Source organism: Crocodylus porosus, unplaced genomic scaffold (genome assembly GCF_001723895.1).
Source record: "Crocodylus porosus isolate Cpor-Errol unplaced genomic scaffold, CroPor_comp1, whole genome shotgun sequence".
In the NCBI taxonomy this organism is placed as follows: Eukaryota; Metazoa; Chordata; order Crocodylia; family Crocodylidae; genus Crocodylus; species Crocodylus porosus.
The window spans coordinates 53,227,321-53,251,156 of record NW_017728931.1 but is presented as its reverse complement, the minus strand read 5'-3'; the positions used below and the strand labels follow the sequence as shown (position 1 = coordinate 53,251,156).

General features: G+C 42.3%; 1 protein-coding gene across 1 annotated transcript in view; it reads right to left on the bottom strand.

Annotated features, from left to right (window-relative positions):
- TNRC6B (trinucleotide repeat containing 6B) overlaps window positions 1-23,836 on the bottom strand; it is a 174,128-nt gene that overhangs the window by 95,514 nt on the left and 54,778 nt on the right. Inside the window, exon 5 of the mRNA XM_019544975.1 lies at window positions 15,693-15,760. Coding sequence (XP_019400520.1) covers window positions 15,693-15,760 — 68 coding nt within the window. The remainder of the gene's footprint in view (window positions 1-15,692; window positions 15,761-23,836) is intronic.

Sequence of the window (23,836 nt, the reverse complement as noted above, 5' to 3'; positions counted from 1 at the left end):
CTTTCCAAACATGTTAACCACACTAACTTATCTGGCAGTCAACTTAAGGTATCAAAGACTAACTACTTCACAGCTTTTCTAGATAAGGTAAACCCCAGCTGCATGGGGGATGGAAGGGTTTTGGTAAAATGAGGTGAAAATTACTTGCATCTTTTCTCTAGCATCAGAGAAAGACAAGTTGGGGGTTTTGGGGGTTTTTTTTTTTCCATTTGATATAAAACCCACACCTTTTTTCAAGAAAGATGTATCATATTTTAAGATAAGCTGACTGGGCATCCTTTTTTTCCCCTTAAAGCCTTAGATGGATGCACTAGAACAGAGGTGCTCACCTGCTGGCCTCTGAGCTATATCCAGCCCCTAGAACAGGGGTGGGCAAACTACGACATGCTTGCTGGTGAATTCTGTCCAGCCCGCAGTGTGTCGCTTGGTCCTGCCTAGCCCAGGCACAGGGGGCAGCCCAGGCTATGGCATGTGTGGCCAGTCCTGCCACCCCCAGGCATGCAGAAGGGCTGGAGTGGCACAGCAACCAGACTCCCATATCCTGGTAGCAGCAGCTCCTTCTAGCTGCCACTGCTGGCCCCAGCCCCACTGCCCATGCACCCTGCACTCACCACTAGCGGTGGGCCCTGGTGGGCCCTGCATGGGACAGGGCACTCAGCCAGGTGGCTGGGAGCAGCATCTGAAAGCAAAACAGGTGGGTAGGCAGGGCAACAGGTGCAGATTCCACAGGCAGGGGCATGCAGGAAGTGGATCACGGCTCAGCCCCCCTGCTGTCACAGCCCCAAGATCCTGGGCCCAGCCCTGCCCACCGCCCTCCTGGACGTAGCTCCCTGTCTACTTGGGGCCCCTAACCCATCCACCTGGCCGAGTGCCCTGCCTATGTGGCTCTCAACCGGTTTCCATGGAGACCTTGGGATCATGGAGTGGTGACAGTGTGAGGCTGGGGCAGAGCCCCGATTTTGCAGACAAGGACATGCAGGGAACAGATCATGGCCTGCAACAGCTCAGAAAAACTCTGTAGCCCACAGGCCCAAATAACTGCTCACCCCTGCCCTGGAGCCATGTTATCTATCCACTCTGTCAGGTTCCACACAGGTCCAAAAATTTGGCAGTGGGGGAGCGCTGGCAGTTAACTGCCATTTTCCTGTTGTCAAATTCCCAGACCCTGGTAGGGAACCCCACATGCCAGACAGCATGACCCTGGCTACTAGACTGAGCATGCTGCACCAAACTGGGATGATGTGAGGAGGTGCAAGGCCAACTGCAGCAGGCTGGGGTGGTACAGGGTTGAGCCAGGTGGTACAGAAAAGCACAGAGCCAAACAGGGCAAGGAAGAAGTGGCATGGGCCCAATCCTGACACATGGGGCCCAATCCAGCCCACAAATTAGCCCTGGGCCACTCATTTGGCCTGCAGGGCCAAAAGATTGAGCACCACTACACCAGAACACTGATTCTCAACTAGGGTGTCTTTCAGTGGTGCTGCAGTAAAGCTGGGGTTGGACTAGAAACAGGTCCTGCCATAGCAGCTTCCCAATCTGGCTCTGTATAAAATGCATGGTGCCCTTCTACCCAGCAGGGAAAGCAGCAGCATGCCTGTTGAGAGCTACGATTGTACTGCTTCATTGGTTTTCAACTGGGGTGAGATCCATAAAAGGTATGGAGGAGTGCCTTCAATCTAAAAAGACTGAGAACCACTATACCAGAGTGTTGCTTTACTGTAGTCCAGATAAAATTCAAAAGACAGGCTTTTAACAGTGTTTCCCCTCCGTCCCTGGGCAGTGCGGGAGAAGAACCAGACTAGTTCAGGAAGCCATGGAGAACAGAACAAAGAGACGTACACAAGTCAAGTGCTTTCTGAAGCTTTCTTCAAAACTTACCTCATTGAGTTCTAACAATCACAGTATGCCTCCTTTCAATAAATCTGTTAAAAACATGAAGGTAAAGAACTGGTATCCAGGACAAAGTTACTTGGCTCATTAGCCTAACAGCTGGAGACTCTACAAATGTCTCAGTCTAGACAAGTGGATGGCTCAGAATACTTCTATAATATTTGAGAGCTGCTGGTGCTGAGAACTTTAAAAGCCCAGATTTGTTTGGTTTGTTTGTTTTGTTTTTTTGTAAATCCTGGCCAGAATACTTCAATTTACTGGGGAAAAATATAGATTATCTACTTCTGTGTCATTTCAAGAACTTTTAAATGTTCCAAAATTCTTCAAAAGAGTTGGATTAGATTTTCCTCTGTCATATTCAAACCACTTTGCAGAGTCTAATTCTGCATACTCTGAAGGTTAGACATGACCGTCTTTCATGAAGATACAAGGAAATGAACCATGCCAACAGAAATGCAATTAAAATATTTTTTTTGAAAAAAAGGAAAAATAAAAAAGGCAGGTCAAGAAGGATTTGTTCAATTACAAAAAGGTCATAGAAACCTTTGTATCTTAAGGAAAGGCACCTGAATCAGGCACATGTATTAAAGAATAAATTGTAATGCTGTATTCTTGAATATTCGCAGTAGTGCTTTAAGGCCCTACTGAACGTCTAGACCACATTGTGTCGGGAACTGTATGAATAGAGTCCTTGCCCCAAAGAGCTTAAAATATACCAAGTTTTCAGAACTGAACAGATGATTCAACATGCCTGAACTCAAAATAATATAAAAACAGCAGTGCAGCCTTGCTCATAGAGGTGCTCTCTCCCACCAAGTGTTTGAATTAGATCTAAGAGAATTATGTAAAACAGGATAAATTGTTTTTATTTTTTTTATAACTGAATAATACCGATGCATATCAGAACACTTTCTGAATCCAGTCTTCCTCCACGCCTGTAAAAATCCTGGAACAATGATGCTGAAGAGTTGGTCCAGAGCCCTGCAATAAATAAATGTACTCCCTACACTTAGTATGTTTGATGCCTTTTATTTATTTATTATGAAGTAGACGTCCCACAAAGTTCAGTGGGAGAAGCCTCCAAGCTTATTATAGTGCTAGTAAAAAAAAATAAAATTATGACCCATATGTGGTTTATGGCCCAAAGCCACATATACTCCCCAGTGATATCAGGAAATTCTGTCACTGCAAAGGGATATCCCTTATATTACTGCTTTGTACCAAAGTAATCCAGTACTGTAGACTTTTGAGCTATATTTTCAGAAATTCATCCAACACTGATTCTCTCTCACAAATCTGTCTGGTCTTTTTGTGGGCTGCTATATAAAGATGACCCAACTCCACACTAAAATACCTCTTCAGAAAAACAAAAAAATGCCTCGACTACAGTAGTATCTTCTTGAAAGTCTCGGAACAGTTCCTGACAAAGCCTTTAGTCACCACACTATCCTGGCTAGATTCAGTTTCAATATTAGATCTGTTTTGGACAACAGTCAAAAGCATATTGAAAAAAAACAAAACAGCTTTCCGATCCTTAAAATTCATCATCAAGCAGAAGAAAAAAAAGTTAAAATGATTTGCTCTGTCTCCAGTACAGCTTTAAAAAACTCAGCAAAACATGTTAACAACATGCTTTTGAATCCTAGTCTACACCAATTCTAAATGGTTCAAATGGACAGAAACCAAGGCATCCAAGACACAGTCCCATAATACAATTCCAAAGGCTACAGGGAACTGGTACCTGGAGTTGAATCTATCAGCTCCATTAAATTATATATAAAACCTCCCCCAAACAACAAATATCACTCCATGGACAGTCCTACAAACCTTGCCACTAATCTTACTGAAGATGAGGAAGACAGCCATATCCACTGGGAGGGCTAAATGCTCTCTCCCCACTCCTGTCTCATCCATTCATTTCCCTCCATCCCACCCACCCACACACACACACCTGTCTCACTTACTGACTACTTCAATTTACATTTTAACTGATTGGCTTTCTTGCATACTACTGACCTCTGGATGCTTTACTAACTCCATCCAGGAAGAACACAGACCATCCGCAGACACTTCCTCAGCCAGACGAAGGGTATTTGTACCCAAACGTGTGCAAAGAAGGATTTTTCCAACTATCTGAGTTGGTCTAATAAAAGATACCGGATTTACCCAAAGAGCCTTGTCTGCCTATGTCCTTAGACCAACACAGCTACAACCTACACCCTTATTCTATTTCTATTCCTTTCCCCTTTAAATTGCATAAAAAGGGAATTACTGTGGGGTTAAAAAATATTCAGTTATCATTCCACATTTAGATAGACCTGCACCTTTACAAATTGTTCTAACTTGCTTCAGTGTAAGAAGATGAGATGCTAACCTGGAAACCTTCAAGCACAGAAATTTCTGGCATCTGGGCTGGAGCTGGCACCATCCCATTTCCTTTTGTTCTTATGAAAGGAACCATATTATGCAAAAGTTAAAAAAAGGCAGTGGACAAAAGGAATGCATAGTTCCTGGATCATAGAAGGGGGCCTTTCAGACCTGACACAGGATTTCCTTACTAACAGCACTGTTCACTTCTATAAGACCTCTCTTGTTGGAACCTTCAAACAGATCCTTGCAAGAGACTTGGACATCATCATTAGTTCTCCCCTCAACAACTTCCTTCCTCAAGGTCTTAGACAAGGACTTGACTAGCCATACAGGCAGACTCAACATAATGTAATTATGTCATACTACATGCACAGGTCCTTATGTAAATCACAGCCGGTATCACCTGAAAAAAGAAGAAGTTATCAATGCTACAAAGAGCAAGAGTCAGCAAATCTTCTTTACTTTTATCTCATTGAGAGTCAGGGCAGCCGTATCTTATTGCTCTCTACATCGCTCAACAGTTCATCTAAAAGCAAGTACAAAGATCAAAGTCCTAAAAGTACTCTGGGATGATGCCATGTGGTCTGCCTCAAGAGTGATATTTCTAATCATACCCATAATCCTGTTGTCCACTTGAGTGGTTAAGGAACATGGAAGTTCTAGGGAAGATTACATTCAAAAGAGCTCGAGTAGAAACCTCATTCTGGAGCTGTATTTTTGGCTTTCACTATTTCTTGAATGTGGAGTGGATACTGAGGATCCACTGAGGATAATTTTTTTTGTACTTGCTGGAGAGAGTTTATGCCCATCCCCCAATACGCAGGGATCTACCCAAGTCACAGTGAGACAAAGGGTTTTTTGCAGCCCACTTTCAGCATGCAGAGCTGATTTCATAGGCATTTCACTGCAGCTCTGCCCCTTGCTGCTCCTTGATGAAGGGCACCTTTACTGAGGCTACATCACTACAGTTTTTAGGTTGATTTTGCAGGAAATTGCAGCCAAGGCTGAGATTTTCTGCCGATCACAGGCAATGCTGTTTTTCATGATTTCCATATCTCAAAGGACAATTTTAAACAGAATTAATAGAACTCTTAGTTAGATTTCCTATTTTATCTAATTCTGAAATCAAATTCTTCCTCAAACATTCTTTTTGACATCTGAATGGTATCCAGTAAGAATGACTGCTTATGGATAAACTAATTAGACATTACTCATTCACCCAACCCCTGGGACTTTAACATTTCATGAGAGCCCACTGGGCTCATGGCCGAGCCAAGGGAACATTTTTCTAACTACTGTCAGATCTCCAGTAGTCAAAACAGGCAGAGCTTAAAAGAGGATCTTCATCTAGGATGCAGCAATTCATCATGGGTGAAGTACAGAAACGAAGAGCGTTGCTTCTTTTGAGCAAGTCATTCATATCACTGGCAGGGGGGTGGGGGCTCAGCATCCCCTATTGCTTCCACTAGCCAGTAGCTCCTGAGTCATGGAGAATAAAGATCGACTAGTCACTATTTCTTAGGTATCTACCGGCATAAGCATGGAAATACTGGTGCATCAAGAAAGTAGAAATAATAAAATTGGCAAGTGAACCACCCCCTGACAATACTTTTCACTTAGGAATACGTAGGAGGGGAAAGTAACAAGAATTAGAAACAGAAGGAAAAAAGCTTAGCAACATATTCTGGCATCTCTAAAACATAACAGGCTAATGGCCACCAAATGTTCTTTCCACCTCCTGGAGACAGGAAACAACTGGAGAGCAACAGCATAAGAGAAGGGCAACCAAAATAATCAGGGACACAGAACAGCTGTCATACCAGGAGAGACTAAAAAGGCTAGCACTCCTCAGTTTGGAAGAGGAGGCTGTTGGGGGGGGTGGGGAGGGAGGAAGGCGGCAGTGGTTATGATAGAGGCCTATAAAATCATGAAGGGTGTGGACCAAGTGATAGAGGGGTGGGTTCCGCTGCCCTGCTGTCTGCCCCGAGGTACCTGTGCAGTCACCACCAGCACAGAGCTGATGCCAGAGCTGTGGAGCCCTGCGCAGCTGTTTGCTGCAGCCACCCAGAGCCTGAGCTGGCTAAAAACAGCTGTGCCAGGCTCTGGAGCCCAGCCATCACCTCCGTGCCGGGAGCAGGGGAGAGACCGGCTGCCTCAGGCCCCTCCCCCACCCCTTGCTCCAACACGCGGGTGCACGCGCCAGTACAGAGCTGATGCCAGGGCTACAGATGCCGGCAGAGCTGTTTAGAGCCTCCTGGCTCTAGGCAGCTGCTGCCAGTCACAGAGCCTGGGCTGCTCCCAGCAGGCAACTGGGACACTGCAAGCCCTGCTGGGAGCAGCCTGGGCTCTAGCAGCTACCCAGAGCTGGGACTGGCTGTGGCGTGCCGAGAAAAATGGCCCCATGTGCCATGCTCAGCACACATGCCAGGGCTTGCTGACCCCTGCTCTATAGTATCTGGTTGTGCCACTGTCAGAGACAGAACATGGAGCTAGATGGACCATTGGTCTGACCCAGTATGACACTTCTTATGTAGGTAAATAATTATTTTTAGAATTAGGACATACTACTAAAATTTCCTCAGAGAACACACCGGCTGCATGGATGAGAGAAATCATTATTTTACTAGTTCTAAAGCTGTAAAGGAAAGATAAAACTGTTGAGATTTTTAAAAGCCATGGTGTTTGTGAGGCGAGCTGGGCATGCTGGTATGCTCCCCTGATTGGAAGCCCTTGTCAGAAACCCAGGACTCTGGTACACATAAAAGGGAAAACTAGAAGAGAAATTAGTAAACTTATCTATCTGCAGATTCTAGCCACTTAAGTGATCTAACAACACAAGATGGCTGAGTGTAGTTACTCAACTGCTTTACTACAAAGCCAGTGGAGATGCAGTAAAAGATAGGATGTATGATCTCACCATCCCCAAGAGTGGGGAAGGACAAGCAAAAAACAGAAGACCTACCTGCACTTGTTAATTGACTCTGCTAAATCCCAAAGCAAAGTGAAGACAGAAAATAGGATGACAACGTGGTGGGCTGTGGATAGCTCCACATCGACTCTCATAAAAAACGCAGATAGCTGACAGACACGAGCAGTTTGGTGATACAAACAAACCACTTTGCTGCATCTCCAAGAAAAAACTTGTGGAAAATAGAGTTAAGTGACAAAAATGACAATCTTGCTTAGGCCATCTTGACACAATGTGGAAGCCAGAATGGGAAATAAATCATCACAGAGAAACATCACACTGCTCTGCAAAAATTGTCACTGGTTCCAAATACCTGAGTTCTAAGTCATTTGAGATATGTTTCTTCCTAAAAATTAGCAGAAGTCCAACTTTGGTCTCAGTGCCACCTATGAAATGAGGGAGGCAAAAAGAAAATCTTGAGGGGAAAAAAGTTTAGAGGCAACAAGTAGAGAGGAAATGACCTCAGAAACCAGTCACCCTTGCAACAAATGGGGTAACCCCCCCCACAAGAAAACAAAAACACACCTGCCACCTGGCAATCAGAGGGTTTCATACTTTGTGCACTGCATGCTCCTGACTCAGCTGCTCTTCAAAACACACTCCTAAACTTTATAATTCCTCCCCATCAGGTAAGAAAAGAAAACAGAACCTTTCCATGCCTCGATGCTAAATTTCTTCCCAAACAGTTTAAAATATTCTTGCCACACTACTGGAGAAAAGAGAAGGGTTGTGGAACCAGTTTATGTGCAGAAGCCCCTTTAATCTTGAATGGACTTGCCACATAACTTTCCCCTGAAGTTACGGTATTGTGGGCTCCAGTCTCCAAAGATACTCTCCTTCCCATGAGACACAGAAATAAAATAAAAATAAAAAACCCTACTCACTGCAGACAGAAGAGAAAAAGCCATACAATGGGATCCCCCCCAAGACACAAGAGTTAGATGTCTAAGCAGTATTATAAATAGCTTCCCCTGATGACATGACACCAAAAAGCTAGGAGTGATAGTGAAGGAACCTCCATGTAGGAAAATGATGCGTCATAATAAGCCACAGAGCAACAGGTACCCACAAATGAGAATGTAATGTTTTCATCTACTGATGAGATATACTAATGCCAAAATATTTCACAGCCTTGTGGTCCTAACTGATTGTTACAAAGGATTACCTGGTGACCTGTAATGTTTTTCACTATTTTTGATTAAGATACCACAGTTATATTTCCCTTATGCTGGCCCTGTGATCACCCATGCTTTCAAGGGCTGAACTTCCATGTCATGGAAGTTTACCGAGAAGTTCCAGATAAAATGGAAATAAAAGTTGTGCAGACTCGCAAGATCATCACACATGTTCAGGTCTCTACAATGATGCAGATGTTGGAAATGTTCTTCAAAAGCCTTGAATATTCAGGGACAGAGATCTGATAGGTGGATTTTTACATCAAGCTCAGTTAAACAGGAAGAAAAGACTAGGTGAGACCCTAATATTTGAGCACAATATAATTGATGTTTTCAAACAAGCTTTAAAGAAACAGAATCTAACTCCCACTGAATTTCCAGCTTCCTTAGCCTTCTTTGAAAATCCCATGTTATACCTTCTTGAAGCAGAGCTCTTTCATTTAAGGACTACTCAGAGAGTGGGGAAGGACAGACAAAAAAGTCTACCTTTGAAATTCACACTCAGTGGCAGCTCATCATAATCAGCTTTGTCTTTCAGAGCTTGGTAAGACCCACTTAAAATAGATACTATTTAATTTTTCTTATGTATTTTAATCCTTCTGTACAGATCGAAGCTATTACTGAGGACTCAAACTACTTCGAATTTAATTCGATACTTCACTAACTAGTCATTCCCATCAATCAATGAAGTGCTGCAACCTCCACAGTAAAATACGACAGCTTAGTTCCAAACCTCAGCAAAACTAGGAAGTAAGGAATATCTTGGATTAGGGCAAAAAGGTAGAAAAGTTACTTCTTACAATCTGTAGAAAATTGTTTATTTTTTAAATAAAATGATGGGTTCATCTTAAGAATCACTTTGTCCTTATGGAAAATATACAAATGATGGTCCCTTGAGAACGGTCCAAGTTCTAAGATCTTGTTAGCTAAGGAAACTGCCACTAGAAAACCGCTTGAGAACTAGAAAATAGGCCAACACAGGATTGTAGCTGTCCAAACAATTGTTTTGTTGATTAAATTCAGCCTCTAAGATGTAAATATGCATTACAGGAGAATTAAAATGCATTGCTGCTTTACAATCTAAAGCGGTGATGCCAAAAGTTTTAATTCTTACTAATTCAGGACACCTGCTATGGAAGCAAACTGCTTCTCAACATATGAAACTTAAAACCCTTGACTGGTGCATTTGTCACAATTTCTTCCCAATATAAGAAAACAATTTTTGGGGGTTCTCAGATTAAAAATCAGCTCATTCCAGAGCCCACATACAAAACTAGCATACTGAGGAGCAGAATCAGGATTTTTAGGGATGTCTGATGATCAGTTACTTAAGGAAAGAATCTTCTGTTGTTCTCGCTTCCAATACGAGCAGCTTGTCCTTCTCAGTCCTTAGAAGTATGCCTAAACATACAAAGAGTGACCATTCTCAGACATGTTCACCATAAACCCATGATCCTATACGAGAACTGAGTCCCGGAATGCCATTTCATTCAGCAAGGACCTGATAAAAACAGAGACATTACAGGGATCAATTTATATTCTTATGGCTGAAGTGGGCCACCAACATCACCAGGACCTTTGTAAAAATTACAAAGGAAGTTATTATTCTGACATATGACAACAGTGCATTGATCATTCTTACTACAATATTAAAGCACAGACATTTTCAGTGGCTCTTGTAAGGAAGGCCTCCTTGAGACAATTGTGATAACTTTAAGCAAAAGAAATATAATGTCAGATTTTATTTTTTCCATCTACCTCACACTGGGAGAATCTGCTGAAGGATTTGAGATCAAAGATGGCTCTCCTGATCCCATTCTTTATAGAGCATCGTACTAAACTTCAAGGAAAATGCCTTCATATGTTGACACATTTCTAAAACTTCTCAATAGAATAAAATATTATCTTGAAAATATAGCCAGGCTTTTCTTCAGATTTTTATTTTGTTGAGCCAGACCCAGCTGGGTCATACCTTTGAAAGCTTAAAGAAAAAAAAATATATATATCACACTAATAAAACAGAAAACTACCGCAGAGGCTCTCAGGGCTCAAAGATCTTTCTTAGGAGACTAACTGATTCATCTGCTACTGAGTTTTCCACTAATAACTCTCTTTGAAGGAATTAAGCATCTGTGACCAGGCATCCATTTTTAGCAGAATGACCAAACCTTTACCGCAGACCTGAAGAATCAGAAACTCTATCAGTCTTTTAGGCTCATCTTGGTTAGTTCTTCCAAAGTCGGATGCAATGGGATGTAATTGTCTCCTGCTTTAGCTAGAAAACATTTGCAAGGCAGTTTCCGGCTTTTCTCTGGGTAGCTCAGGAAGCATCTTCTATGTATTTAACCTTTTATAACCAGTCAACTACTCGAGTGGGAAAGACTCTTGGATTTTTTTTTCTATTATTCCTCTATTTATTTCTGCCAGTGTTAATTTCCACTCTTTGAAGTCCCCTTTACAATTCTGGTGAGCAGGATAGGAGAATAGGGACTAGGTTATGTTTCAATCCTGTTCCTGCTGCTGAAGGATTTTCAGAATCATTTCTTCAGGCAGCAAGAGGAGGAGACCAAGCTCGGAGAAGTCAGGAAGAAATGTTGGTGTTTCCTTGGTCTGAAATGGCTCTACAGGCATGTGGTCCACCTGGGTGCCAAGACTGAAAGGGAGCTGCTCCCCTAGCTTCCCTTGTGCCCACTAAAGTAAGGGTAGCAGTGATCCCCACAGACCTATTATTAGGGGAGGAGCTGGATGGCCACTTGACACCAAGCTGTCTGTACCAAAGCTGAAAGAACTGAAAGAATTAAATGGACCATCTGCTGAGGCTAAAGCAGTGACAACAACAGCCATTGCTGTTGCTATTCCCGTGGGAGGCTCAGGCATTGTTGGGAGTCTTTTTGTATCACCCTCTTTCTGGAAAGCTGAATAAACTGGAAGTGCCCTCTCCAACCCAGTTCTCTGGGCTGGAGCTCTTGCTTGGTAATGGGGGCTAGGTCCCATATTCAGATAGCTACAAGGAGTCTGGGCCCAAATCTGTATCTCTGGGTGAAGAGTCTGCAAGCTTCCTTGCTATTCAACCGTCTGGTTCTAGTGCCTCTTGGTAAAATGTTGAATGCATTGACTGCTTTCTTCTCTCTCTCCTCTCTGCCCTAAACCATGGGAAGACAGAAAAACAGGAGGCTCCAACAGTAGTCATAGCTACCATCCTTCAACCAAGTGTAGCCTGAGAGAAAAACAGCTCAGAAATCCCTGGCTGAAGATAAGAGTAAATATTCCCCCTTCTCCCCCAAATTGGTCAAGTACTCATTATTTGAACGTTTTGCACTGAAAGACTGCTACACCAATGAGAACCCTGGGTCTGCCCTCTCTCTAAAGAGTGGAGGTACAGAAATCTGGTGCTTTCCACACAAGGGCGGTCTGGGCATTAACTTGAGTGCTAATATTTGCTCTGCCTTCAAACAACAAGGAAGGAGTGAAACCTCCAAAGCAGGGAGGCTCATGGGATTTGGGGAAAAGGGGATGGAAATCCAGACAGTAGCAGGAAGTGATAACCATAACCAGCAAGGATTTTTGAGGAACATGTCAAATCCCTGGAGTATACCACTCAAGCTCAGTCTCTCAGCAATGAATGTCAATACACAGGCTGTAAAAGAGAACACCACCACTATCCAAGGGTCAGTTTGTAATTAACAAAAGCCAATAAATATTGAGCTCAACAACCACATGCTTAATTTATATGAAGGATTTTAAAAAGGCCAAGTATCCCTCTTTAGACAAGGTGTTTCAATTACAATCAGTCAGGTCTATAGTCTGAACTGCTAATGGCAGATTTCTAAAGAAACATTTTATACACATTCAGTAACCAAGGTCAAACAGTCTAACAAGCAAATCTCCCTTCCACTCCAACAGCAACAGTCACACAAGGTTATCCTGTATTATACTTTGCACGACTGCAGCTTAAAAAAAAAAAAAAAAAAAAATCAGGGGCTTAAAGATATTGACTGCTTGCAGACATGGGGGAAAAAAAAAAACCCACAAAAACTTGAAGCTCAACATACTCCTGCTGGTACCGAGCTGAGCGCACTCCCAGAGAAGACGTAACATTAGCTGCACCTGGCTTTCCCAATGTCTGTATAGAGTAGGTGCTTTAGTGGGGCTTTCTGACACTTTCATCTAATAGCTGATTCAATCACCTTTAGTTAAAGTGCCCTAAAAGCCCACTGAAATGCCCTATCTAGACAGATGCTGCAGAGCCACATCAAAGTACAGTAACATGCTGCTGCTTCTGGTAAAGTGTGTTTTTTCCACAGCTATCAGTGCCCACTAAGGTCAGTGTTTCTGTATGATAATTTGAAAGCACATCAGCAACAGGTGTCACCACAGCCTATTTTCTAATAGCAAACACAAAATGACCTATTTCTGGCACTTGCATCCATTCTTTGCACCTGCATAGCCAAACTGTGGCACATGTGGGATGGGCAGCCTCTGCGTGGCACACAGCAGAGAAGGGAAGGGGGAAGCAGCACAGTGGCAGATAGGGCAGGAAGCATGAAGAAGAGCAGCAAATGGGACAGAGAAGCCCAGGGAAGGAAGCAGAAAGTAGAGCAGCAGACTAGGAAAGGACCACAGGGCAGGAAACAGTGCAGCAGACTGGGCAGGGGAAAGGGATCAGAGCAACACTTGGGGAGGATACAAGGCTAATTTTTGGCACAACTGCAAAAAGGTTAACTCCCCACTGCTTTATATGCTGACTTTTGTTTCCTAAAATTTCCAGATGCAGCATGGACTGGTGGGGAGAAAATGATACACAAGTCATAGAAAAACATAACTTCCCCAATAACATCCATGGTCCAACAGTTTTGATGGTGTTCCAAGGTACTCTTGTAAAATACATATTTCAGTAAGTTGTATATTCTCTGTCAAATTAAAATGGATGGCAAGATTCAAACTCACTATAGAAACAAAATTTAAGCCATTCAGTTACAGAAGCCTGCTAATTGTGGTCTATTATGTGAAGGATAAACCCCAGTGAAATAAATTTCATGTGTAGTCATTCGTACACAAGGACTACTGCTCCTACTGAAAACAATTTCTTACGTGCTTGTTCTCTGCATTTCCATATTCCACTGGCAAACCTTATTCATCTTCTACAAATACCCATTTGAGGCTCCTTTACCAAACTATAATCTACTATTCTTAGTTAAGTAGACCCAAATTTCATTTCAAACTACCTGGGAAGACAACAAAGTTGCATACACTTTGTGCAAGCATTAACTGCTACAAGGCAGTAGTTCCAGAATATATATATATTACAAAAAAAAGGGGGGGGAAAGGGGAAAAAAGGGTGAGCAGCATTTTAAAAATCAGAGCAACACTTTCTGGAGTAATAAGAATGAAAGTTATTGACACAATAATTGAAATACCTTGTTGCTATCATTAACTTTAAAACTTTTTTGATCTGGCAACAGGAATTAAAACAATAAGCAGCAAACTTCTGCCTTAGCCAAATTCCATTTTCCTAGCTAGATGAAGAATTGAGATGGTGAGTAAAACAAGAAATCCACATTGCTGATCAAGCAAGCGGCGAAAAAGCAGTCTCCAACAGGTTGCTGCTGCGATTATAGTACAGCTTGATAACATGAATAGCCTTGCCTTTCAGTTGTGGTAGGTACAAAAATTGCACCTTTCAATTTGTACAGAAAGGAAGTTCCTTAGGGCAGGTCTGCCACTTTGTTCTGTTTTATAACCTCTAGTACAATGGGACACGCATATCAGAAGGGTTTGTGGACGCTGCCATAATACAAAAAGTTAATTTAACGCCAGTTTCCGACCACCAATTTTGACTGCTTTCTCCAGTCAAGACTGCTCAGAGAACATGGGAGATAAATCATAGAAACACAGAAAAATGTTGCAAAGGAATTGAAATCTCTAGTTAGAGATCAGCTCATCTGTGAAGGAATTCTGGCCTCTAAGCACAATAAACAAGGCAGCATAAAAAACAGATTGTACTACCCTGATGTATCCAACATAACATATCTCCAAGCTATCCATCACAAGAACACACTTCATTTTGCTAAGTTCAATAATATGAATAATAATTTAGACGTTAACTCCACATTTTTACTTTTTAATTCTGCTTCATTCCAGAAACTTTGCGCATGTTTCAACTGGCAGAAGCTTATGATTACCGTTCAATTCCTATGCCACCATTCTGAATAGAAAAAGGTAGCAATTATTTTGCAAAGCATGGCTCATTTCCATAATGGAAAGGAGTGCACCTGCTCAACACTAAAACTTCCCCAAGTTCATATTAGCTACGCAAGAAACCATTTCTCTTGCCACAAAGATGGCCACTTGCATTGCCAAGTCACCAAAAAGCTAAGGCCACTACCATTGAGATATACAGTTCCCTGTGTAAGCTACCAGGGGTGTATTAAATGTTGGTGAAATGAAAATTCTTTTTTAAATAAAGTGAAATAGAATCAGGTGTGAAATGTTTCTACTTTCCAGCTATGTCAAAGATTCCTGGTTTTCCTACTCTTTACAAAGAGGTAAATCAAAAGTTAAGGTTACTAGCTCAACTGAATGCAGGGAAGACATTATTATCTAAGACACTCCTAGGGCCTGTGCTGCTGTAATGTCATAAGCACAGAGCTACAGATTCCTTGCCCCACCAAAAGAAAGGGTTAGGGATTTCATATAAAGAAATGATTTTGAAAAAGACATTCTCTCTTCCCTTCTACTTTCCTAATGGAAATCTGTCATCTTTAATTTTTTTTAAATCAAGCTGTTCTCTCTTTTAAGCCACACAGTGCCAATATCTAAGAGATCCATCCTGAAAAGAACATTTTGCTTACAGTTCCTGTTCCTTTCTACAAATATATTTTAAATAAAATAAAGTTCGCATTTCAGAAAAACATCAATCTACCACATGGACACCAAAAGGAAAGCCTTTGTTTTGTTGCATTTCAAATGGCTTCAACAGACAAGCTTCATGTGCACATTTCTACTCGTAAAACCAAGGGCATCTCAGCTCTGAGTTCTGAAAGTCATTAAACTTTTTACCACAAACTGTGATTAAACCTCTGCAGAATATGCACAAACTTTTCAGGTTCTAAACAAACGCAAGTCTGCACACTGATTTCTCAGCCTTTAGCCACTATTAAAATATGGATATGTAAGGAACCAAGATGGCGAGCACCCCAAAAACCACCAATGTTTCATGTACCTTTAAACAAGAGTGCTTCACACCATTTACTATGGTAAGGCCCTTTTTAAATAAATGTGTGACTCACTGTTTGTTTTCTTCACCAGGAGGTGGAGTCTTGCCATGCCCTTCCATTACAAAATCCTCATGTTCCATCTGCAAAGGCAAGCATTGCAGGTCAGAAATTGGTGGAGCAAAAAGCATGCCACCCTAGTGAGTGGCCTTTACACACACACACACATGCACACGCACACGCACACCCTTCATGTAGCCACTGTATTTTAGAGACTGATCCAGAACAGGCCTCGCAGCTTCTAAACATTGATCACCCAATTGCTGTGGTATCATTCTACAACAGCTTCCAGAATGCATGTGTGCATAAAAGAAAAAAGGCTTCCAAGGAAACAAGAGTGGCTTAACAGCTAAGAAACAAAAATAGGCATCAGGAGAGATCTGCATGCTGTATCTGGCTCTGTTGTAGACTTCCTGGGTCACCTTTAGCAAACACTTCATTTCTTCTTCAGCTTTTGTAGGTGTAAAATGGGAATTAAACAAAAAAACTTGCCCATCTCACAACTTCTTCAACATCTTTGAGGATATATTTACATTTGTAAAAGGCTTCAGGATTCACGTATGGAAGGTGTAAAAGCACAAAGCATACTTTGTGAAAACAGCTGTATGGAAAAGGCTCACTTGCTCCACACATGCGCATCACCTCATAACATAGTTAGCAGAAGAAAAAAAAGCCTGAAGTCGGCTTCAAATAAACACTGTTCCAGTGACATTGTAAGGATGGCATTTCCTCTCTTGATAGAAAAATCAATGGACACTAGGAAGTTTCTTATTTACCTTATTCTTCTGCACAATTCCAGTATAATTTTAAGTAATTTCTTTGGCTAAAATGTCAGAGACTAAAACCACTCCTATTAATTAGAATTTCCTACACAGGTAGCAAAAGTATTCCCCTTATGTAAATACTCCACACATGCACTTAATATATTTCATCTAAAACAAACAAGAGAGGAAAGAAGAGAACACATACAAGTATGCAGCATTAGTATCCCTGTAAACACCAAGTGAAATAAGTAAGCGAGCCACACTGCAACTTGTAGATGCCATAACCAGATACAGAGCTTCTGAATTACTTTTGCAAACAACCATGACTTTAACCAAGACATCTCTATATCCTTGTCTACAAATTAAAATATATTGCTCGTCACATTTAGCTTCTTCTAACACCTAGCATTACATGTGTGAAGTTAGACAAGGATGAAGGTACACCATCAGACCTGTTTCAGAAGTCCTGTGACAGAAGATAAAGAAAGCATTTGGGAGCAAAGAGATGTCATTAAGAATGCATTTATATAGTGACAGAGCTCAATTAAAACAGTCTCTTTTTTACAGTAGAAATTCATTCTTGCTGAAGCAAGCAGAAAGGAAAAAATATAGCAGGTAAAAATGTAACAGGGAAATTAAGGAGAGATAAAAAAAAATCTGAAGAACAAATAGACAAAGCCCTAAAATAATCAACAAGAAATCTTTTAACAGCATCACCAGAGGCAGGGAGCCTGAGAGGGGATTAGTGGGTCCACTGAACTATTAAGTAGTAAAGCAAACATTAAGATAATGACACTGTATAAATTTTTGGGGGGGTATAGCTTTTAAACTAGAAATGTTGAAGAGATATCCTTTATAGAGCTATTTTGCTTCAGATGATAAATATGAGGTAAGCTGATAAACTAAGCAGCAATACAGCATCAGTCTCTAGAGGGCTGTATGCCTGAAAGCCCCCTACAAGAACTTTAGAATGAAGGTGAGAATACAAAATGAAGACTGAAGCATTTAAGGTTGGTACTGTTTGTAACACAGATTCTCACAAGAGGCTATTAGGGAAATTAAAATGTCATTGAAAGAGAAAATACAAGTCATGGATGCAAAACTGGTCACGTGACAAAATAGAATAAAAGTAAATTATACATTTTCATCATAGGAGAAGGCTAACAGTATAATATCTCAAGAACCTGTACAAGGGAAAGGAATTTTAATGTAAACAGAAAATCAGTAATAAAAAAAAAATGGGGAACGATGAGACAGCAAGATTTGACGATGATATTTTATTGAAATCTAGTCTATAGAAACTCTGAGGCACTTTGGAGGGCCCCAACTAAAGGGGCAAGCAGGCACCCTGGTAGATTTAATTTTGTAAATGTAATGTGCATGGGAAGAAAACCATTACTGAATACTAAATATAAAAGACAGAAAGAGCACAAGCATATTCCTGCAGAAAGCTCAATAAATTTCAGGTTCCTGCAGAAAGCTCAATAAATTTCAGGCCAGTTTGCTGCAAAAACAACATGCAAGATAACTAGCTTCATGGGAAATAATTTGGAAGGTAATTCTGAGATTATTACACAAATCAATGGCATGCCCTCTTCTGGAATACTGAGTTTGGTTGTGGTAACTCAAACTCAAAAAAACAAAAACAAACCACAACAATAAGTCACAGGGGATCATTACTACCACCACCACCTACTATGCTTAGAAACAGGGGAAATTTTCTATATGAAGTGAGAAGAAAAACACTGGGATTGTACTCTTAAACCAGGTAAGGCATGTGATGGAGATAACACTCTAATGCAAGGAAAGAGAACATTCCCATTATATTGAAAAAACAATTTAAAAACAAAACATATCAAACACTATGCAAAGAACAATTCGTGGAACTCAACATCACAAGCAGTCACAGTGTCTAAAATGTTAGCATTTTAGGCTCAGAGTGTGACAGTCCCCAAGAGAAAGAAGGGGGGGAGGGGTAAAAGTGCTCTGAAACCCTATGGCTCAGCAAAGGCATTCAAGAATGCCTGAGGGCCAAAAGGGAGGCGTGCACCCAGTGGAAGGGAGGGGCTATCATCAAGGAGGAATACTCCTCCTTGGCCCATGGGGTAAGAGGGCTATTAGGAAGGCCAGGATGGGAGTGGAGCTCAGGCTAGTGATCAGGATTAAAGACAATAAAAAGTCCTTCTTCAAATACATTGGGAGTAAGAAAAGAGCACCGGGTAATGTAGGGCCCCTGCTAGACTAAAATGGTAATCTTGTGGCTATGCCAGATGAGAAAGCCAAAAGTTTTAACAAGTTCTTTGCCTCTGTTTTCTTGGACCAGGACAGCTCTCCCACCACAGGTAGGGGCAATCTTGGGGATAGCACTGCCAGGCCTCGGGTCTGAGCAGACGTAGTTAGGGATCTTTTGGAAGGGCTAGATATTTTTAAATCTGTGGGCCCTGATGCCCTCCACCCACGGGTGTTGAGAGAGCTGGCGGGGGTCATTGCTGTGCCCTTGGCCCGGCTGATCATGGTCCACCGGCCAGGTGCCTGGAGATTGGAAACTAGCTAATGTGGTCCCCATTTATAAGAAAGGGAGAAAGGAGGACCCAGGAAACTATAGACCCATAAGCCTCACATTGGTCTTTGGGAAAATCCTTGAAAAAATTATCGAAGATTACATCTGTGAGGGGCCGGCAGGGATCACGACTAGGAGAAATCAACATGGGTTCATCAAAGGCAGGTCCTGCCAGACCAACCTGATGGCCTTTTATGACCAGGTAACTAGATCTCTGGATGATGGTGTTGCCATGGATGTAGTCTTTCTGGACTTTAAGAAGGCCTTTGACACCGTCTCTCACTCCATTCTCATTAATAAATTGAGCGACTGTGGCATTGATGCCTACACAGTTGGATGGGTCAAAAATTGGCTGATGGGGTGCACCCAGAGAGTGGTGGTAGACAGGTCGTACTCGACTTGGTGGGATGTGAATAGTGGGGTCCCCCAGGGCTCAGTCCTGGGACCTACACTGTTCAACACCATCAGCGACTTGGACAAGGGAGTGGAAAACACGTTGTCCAAGTTTGCCAATGACACCAAGATGTGGGGAGAGGTAGGCACGCTCAAAAGGAAAGAGAGGCTGCAATTAGATTTAGACAGACTACAGAAGTGGGTGGATGGTAACAGGATGGGGTTCAGTGTAGACAAATGCAGGGTGCTGCACCTGGGGAGAAGGAATCCACAGGATACATACAAGCTGGGGAGCTCCCCCCTTGTGAGCACAGAGGCAGAAAGGGATTTTGGTGTCATTATTGACTCCAGGATGAACATGAGCCGCCAATGCCAAACCGCAGCCAGCAAAGCCATCCGCACCTTGTCGTTCATCCAAAGGTGCATCTCAAGCCGGTCCAGAGAGGCAATACTCCCCCTTAACGCGACATTGGGCAGGCCACAATTGGAGTACTGCGTCCAGTTCTGGGCACCACACTTTAAGAAGGATGTGGCCTGCCTTGAGAGGGTTCAGAGGAGGGCCACCCACTTGGTTGGAGGGCAACAAGGCAGGTCCTAGGAGGAGAGGCTGAAGGACCTGAACCTGTTCAGCCTCAATTGGAGGCTGAGGGGGGATTTGGTGGCTGCCTATGAACTCGTTAGGGGAGATCAGCAAAAATAGGAAGAGCCCTATCCCCCCAGCAGCACGTGGGGTGACAAGGAACAATGGACAGAAGCTGCTGGAGAATAGGTTCAGGTTAGAGATCAGGAGGCACTATTTCACTGTTAGGGTGGCTAGGATCTGGAACCAACTTCCTGGGGAAGTGGTCCTCGCTCCTACCTTGGGTAAATTCAAAAAGAGGTTGGACGAACACTTGTCTGGGGTCGTGTGATCTCAGAATGTGCTCCTACCAGTGGTGGTGGTGGGGGGGGTCAGACTAGATGATCTGTTCAGGTCCCTTCTGACCCTAAACTACTATGAAACTATGAATTAATTATTCAGGTAGATAAATGAGAACATTCATATTTCTGTTATGGAGGATTAAAAAATAGAATATGAACTCTTGTGTTTCAGGACATAAGTAAACTTCTGACAAGGTTTAGAAAGAAATCTGTAGATTAGTCATTCTACAGGCCTGATCTAGTATAGATTTTTTTTATATTCTTCCATTTCCAGAATCTCAGCTCCGTATTTCTTAGCTTTCGACTATTGTTTCAAAAAGCCAAAGTGTTATGAACACTTAAGTGGTATGTATTTAACTAAGTGTTAAATCTACTCAAAACTGCTGTTAAAAAGGTTCAGTGTGAGATTCTACATTTAATATGTTCCAACAATTCCAGATCAAGTTTACTCATTTTGGAAACAAATGTATGCTTCCTTCAGATTACCCTTATATGTGAAAATTAAAATCTATTTCTGGCTGACTGATGCATCATTGTTGATCATTTTGCAATCGTTATCTTCTCAGCTACTTATGCTTTCAAACTGGTTTGTTGAGGAGTAACTAATCTCATAATTTAAACACAAGATCGTGCACTGAAAGCTTTGTGGTTGGAGCTTTGACTGCACAGAAATGGAAGAGGTACCAATTGATGTTCTTACAGCTCGGCTGTTTCTGCATGGCTGACAGGTAGTAAAACATGTTACCAAAATCTGTTCATTTTAACAATGCTTTCCCCTTTGTTTTAGCAAGTACTTTGAAATGCTGACCTGTGAAATCCATCTATACTACTTTGGTTTTGCTGGAATCCCAAATCATTCTGCCAGTGGAACTTTAAAAAAAAAAAAATCCATCAACTGTGCACAAATGGGGAGAATTGTTCAATCATACTGTCTAAAATTAAATTAGTTACTCTTGCTGCAGAGTGAACATGAAAGCGTAATTCATATCCTAATACTGAACGGTTAAATCTAATAGAGAATGAATGGGGTGAGGGAGAAAGGTATGCAGAAGGGTGGCAATGGCTGAAGACAGGCTTCTAGTCTCTTTTCCCATTTCTCCACTGAGACCACCACCTACACTTCCTCAAGTTTTCCCACTTGCTCTCTCTCCCTTTTCTCCCCAAACAACATCTTAAATTTTCTTTACTATGTCATGGCAATGCTTCAAAACAAGAGCTCTCAACCAATCCTTTTAAAGAACCTGGAGCCCAGCTTCCTTGCTGAGCTTTAGTGACATATAATCAGTAGCTGCAAAACATCCACAGTTCAACTGCAAACAAACATGCATTCAAAATCTTTCATCTTTTGCTGGTATAAGAAAGTGAAACCGTCCTGGAATTCATGAAAGTCAGATTCCATCCTCACACACATTCTCTCTCAATGCCAAATTAAAAAAAAAAAAAAAAGACCCATTACTATTGTTGATGGGGGAAGGGTGACTAGTCAATCTGAGAGCGGATTATGATAAATAAGAGAATAAGATTGAAGAACCTGAATATGCTGTTGAAAGAGAAAAAGAACAGTACCTTGCTGAGGAATGAGAAGAAGCAGGAATGGCACAGGGCTCGTCTCTTGAATGGGCTTCAGAGGGAGGCACTGATTCAAAGGGGAAGAATTTAGGGGTTACATTTGATACCTGCTCCTACTATCAATAAAAGTGTCAGTGCAAGCCTGACAATGGTGGCAGCTAGGAAGAGGAGACTGAGCCAGTACTTTAGGTAGCAGCAGCAAGATAATCTACAATTTTTATGAAAAATTTTTATGAAAAAATTGTTGCAACAATCCTCAATTCAACAAGTATTCTGCTTGTTTCAGTGCCATTTTCAAGAAATAATGGAGGAAGGACCATTCAGCCATGTCAGAGTTAAAGGCTTGTAGTTTAATAGTAGCTCAAAAAACACACGAGCATACAGCTTCAAATTTAATGCATCAGTAGACCTCAATGAAGAACAGCCAAGCTCAACATTATATAATAAAAATCTAGTAATTAAACTGCTTCTGATGTTTTATGTTTGTTCATTTGTTTTATTGTAGCTCAAAGAACCTCCAACTTTATAATCCTGAGCCTGGACACACAACACATACCACCACTGTAACTTCCATTGGTTCGTGCACCAGTGCAAATTACATTGGGATCTGGAGCAGCGAGATGAGCACAGCCCATCCCATGGTAGAAGGGCTGCACCTAGCCCACTACCTGGCAGGCATGAAGCAAACAGATACATTACCTACACCAGTGTAAGATACACTAGTGTAGTTTTACCCCTGATTCTTTTAGGGATAATTTACACCAGATTGAGCAGTTACCCCTGTGTAGGGGTTTATATCATCCATCTGTTTGCTGTTTATAAAAACGTAAAGGTCAATTATATGCAACTAGAACAGCACTGAACATACAGCCCACAGGCCAGATCTGGTCTCCTATATGACTGGGTCCAGCTCATGGCATGAAGGGACCAGCAGCAAGCAGCTCAGCCTGGCGCATCTCTTACCTACTCTGCACCACACTGTGCCACACATTACCTCCACAGCCCTCCCTACCCCACAGTAGGGTCTACTTAATTTCTGCCCTCTTTCCAGGGTGGCACTGCTTAATGGCAGGGGATAAGCCCACTACCTCCCCAACACTACCTTCATGGCAGCTCTGAAGGTAAACTCTCTTCCTCTCTCTCCCTTCCTTCCCTTTGATATTGGCAGTCACCTCCCTACCTGCTCTCCCTGCCAGAGGGGACAGGTGCCCAACATGCAGCCATTTTGGAAGCACTTTGTTGTACTAAAGTAAATACGTTGGTTGTCCAAACTCTTTCCCTACGTGAGTTTTTTCCTCTCACTGCTGCTCAAACACCAGTTAACATTTCCAGGGACTGGCAACAGATTCTTACTGCAGACAAAGCACCAGTGTACTTTCCACTGCCTTAGTGGAGATGGAATTAAAAAATGTGGCAGCGAAGAGGTCAATAATTGGTCACTTAGTGTACTAACGTTCATGGAGCTCTACCAGTGCAAAAGCCAGTGGGAAAGTTTAACAAAATCCCCAAACGGCTGTGCAATATTGTAAGGGACAAAAGAATATCTGTAAGTTATCTCTACCTAGTCTAACCAGGGCTATTGGGTAAATCTACAGTGGGGGCCTTGACTACACTACCACTTATCCACAGGCTTGCACCTCTCGCTAGCCTGCTGCTGGTGCAGCACCCTCTGGAAGTAAAAATTTGGAGTGCGCCAATAAAGATTTTTTGGGTCGATATCAATGGCTGATTATTAAGGAGACGTATTGGCTGATACCGATCCGATTACCCTATGGAGCCCGGCAGCTTGGAGAGCAGTGTCTGGCTGGTAAATCTGTTGGGAGATGGGGCAGGGAAGGGGCATGGAGGAAGATTGAGGCCCCCCATGGTGAAGGGAGGGGGGGTTGGGGCAGGGGTAAGTACTGCCCAGCTGGGGCAGGGTTCAGGATGGAGCCGTGAGAAGCTTAGCCAGA